General features: G+C 48.0%; 1 protein-coding gene across 1 annotated transcript in view; it reads right to left on the bottom strand.

Moving 5' to 3' along the window:
- Positions 1–1715, bottom strand: part of LOC103750784 (WD repeat-containing protein 87-like) — a 32740-nt gene that overhangs the window by 6985 nt on the left and 24040 nt on the right. Inside the window, 1 exon segment of the mRNA XM_029556598.1 lies at positions 1003–1193. Within this exon segment, the coding sequence (XP_029412458.1) occupies positions 1003–1193 (191 nt within the window).

Below are 1715 nucleotides of genomic sequence, written 5' to 3' on the forward strand. Positions count from 1 at the left end.
TATTCCCTGGCTTACCTGAGAGACAAAGGCTGGCCCATTATCTGATCCGATTGTAGTTGGGAAACCATACCTGGGCAGGATCTCTTCGATTAGTTTCTTGGCTACTATGTGAGCAGTCTCATGCTTGGTTGGGTAGGCCTCAGTCCATCCAGAGAAGGTGTCTATGAATACTAGTAAATATTTATATCCAAATTTTCCCTGTTTGATCTCAGTGAAGTCAGTCTCCCAATATGTACCTGGTCATGTCCTTCTGCTCCGGGATCCTGGGTTAGCATGGGATGGAGCTGAGTTGGTTAATTGGCAGGCATGACAATGCCTAACAATTTTTTCAATGGCTTGATTTCCTTCCTGAATTTTAACTTTGGCCCTTCTTAGTAAGTCTTGCATCCTTCGGGTGCCCATGTGTGATGCTTGATGTATTTTCTTGAGCAATCTTATGCCCAAATTCTGAGGTAGGATAACTTTCCCATCCATTGTCCTCCACCAGCCCTCTAGGCATTGAGTCATAGGGAGAGTGTATATCCAGGCTAAGTCCTCTGGGCTATAGCCCATGGGGAGTTTTAGACAGTTCCCTTGCTCTGGGATCAACCAGGGTGGGCATAATTGAGGAGGTTAGAGCTATTTCTTTAGCTGCCCTGTCAGCCAGGTTGTTTCCCTTCTGGATGGGGTTGTTCCCTTTTTGGTGGCCCGGGCAGTGGATTATGGCTAGTTTTGTTGGGCCCCAGAGAGCTTGCAGGAGGTCTAAGCTCTCTTGTTTATTTTTAATAGTTTTTCCCTTTGCAGTAAGGAGGCCTCTCTCTTGATAGATGGCCCCATGAATGTGGGCAGTGGCAAATGCATATCTGCTGTCTGTGTAGATGTTGAGTCTCTTTCCCTTACCCATCTTTAGGGCTTTGGTAAATGCAATCAGTTCAGCTTTTTGGGATGATGTGCCTATTGGCAGGGGCTTGGCCCAAATGACTCTTGAGGTAGTTGTGACTGCTCCCCCAGCATGCCTTTTACCATCTCTGATGAAGCTACTTCTGTCCGTAAACCAGGTTTCTTCGGCATCAGGCAAGGGGACATCCTTCAGGTCAGGCCGGATGCAATGCACTTGTGCCAGAATTTCAGTGCAGTCATGGAGTGGGTCCCCAAGATCAGGATCTGGCAACAGTGTGACTGGGTTTAGGGCCGTCTGTACCTGGCAGATGATCCTGGGTGGATTTAAGAGCAGAGCCTGATAATGAGTTAATCGGGCATTACTCAACCATCAATCAGGGGGTTGCTTGAGCACTCCCTCAACGGCATGAGGGGTTGCTACAAGCAGGTCCTGTCCCAGAGTTAATTTGTTAGCATCCTTAACCAGCAGGGCCACTGCTGCTATAATTCACAGGCAAAGGGGCCATCCAGCTGCTACTGGGTCTAATTTCTTTGATAGGTATGCAGTAGGTCTCTTCCAGGGACCTACTTTCTGGGTGAGGACTCCTTTTGCAATACCTCTATGTTCATCCACATATAGACAAAAAGGTTTGCTTATGTCTGGAAGTCCCAAGGCAGGGGCCTCTAAGAGTTTGTGTTTTAGGGTTTCAAAGGCCTCTTGTCTTTCCTGTGTCCATTTGAAGTCCTGTCCTTCTTTGGCAGCCTCATATAGGGGCTTTGCAGTTTCAGCAAACCCTGAAAACCAGAGGCGGCAAAACCCCACGGTGCCCAGGAATTCCCTCACCTGCTTTTTGGAG

This window comes from Nannospalax galili, unplaced genomic scaffold, assembly GCF_000622305.1.
Source record: "Nannospalax galili isolate Female #2095 unplaced genomic scaffold, S.galili_v1.0 scaffold886, whole genome shotgun sequence".
In the NCBI taxonomy this organism is placed as follows: domain Eukaryota; kingdom Metazoa; phylum Chordata; class Mammalia; order Rodentia; family Spalacidae; genus Nannospalax; species Nannospalax galili.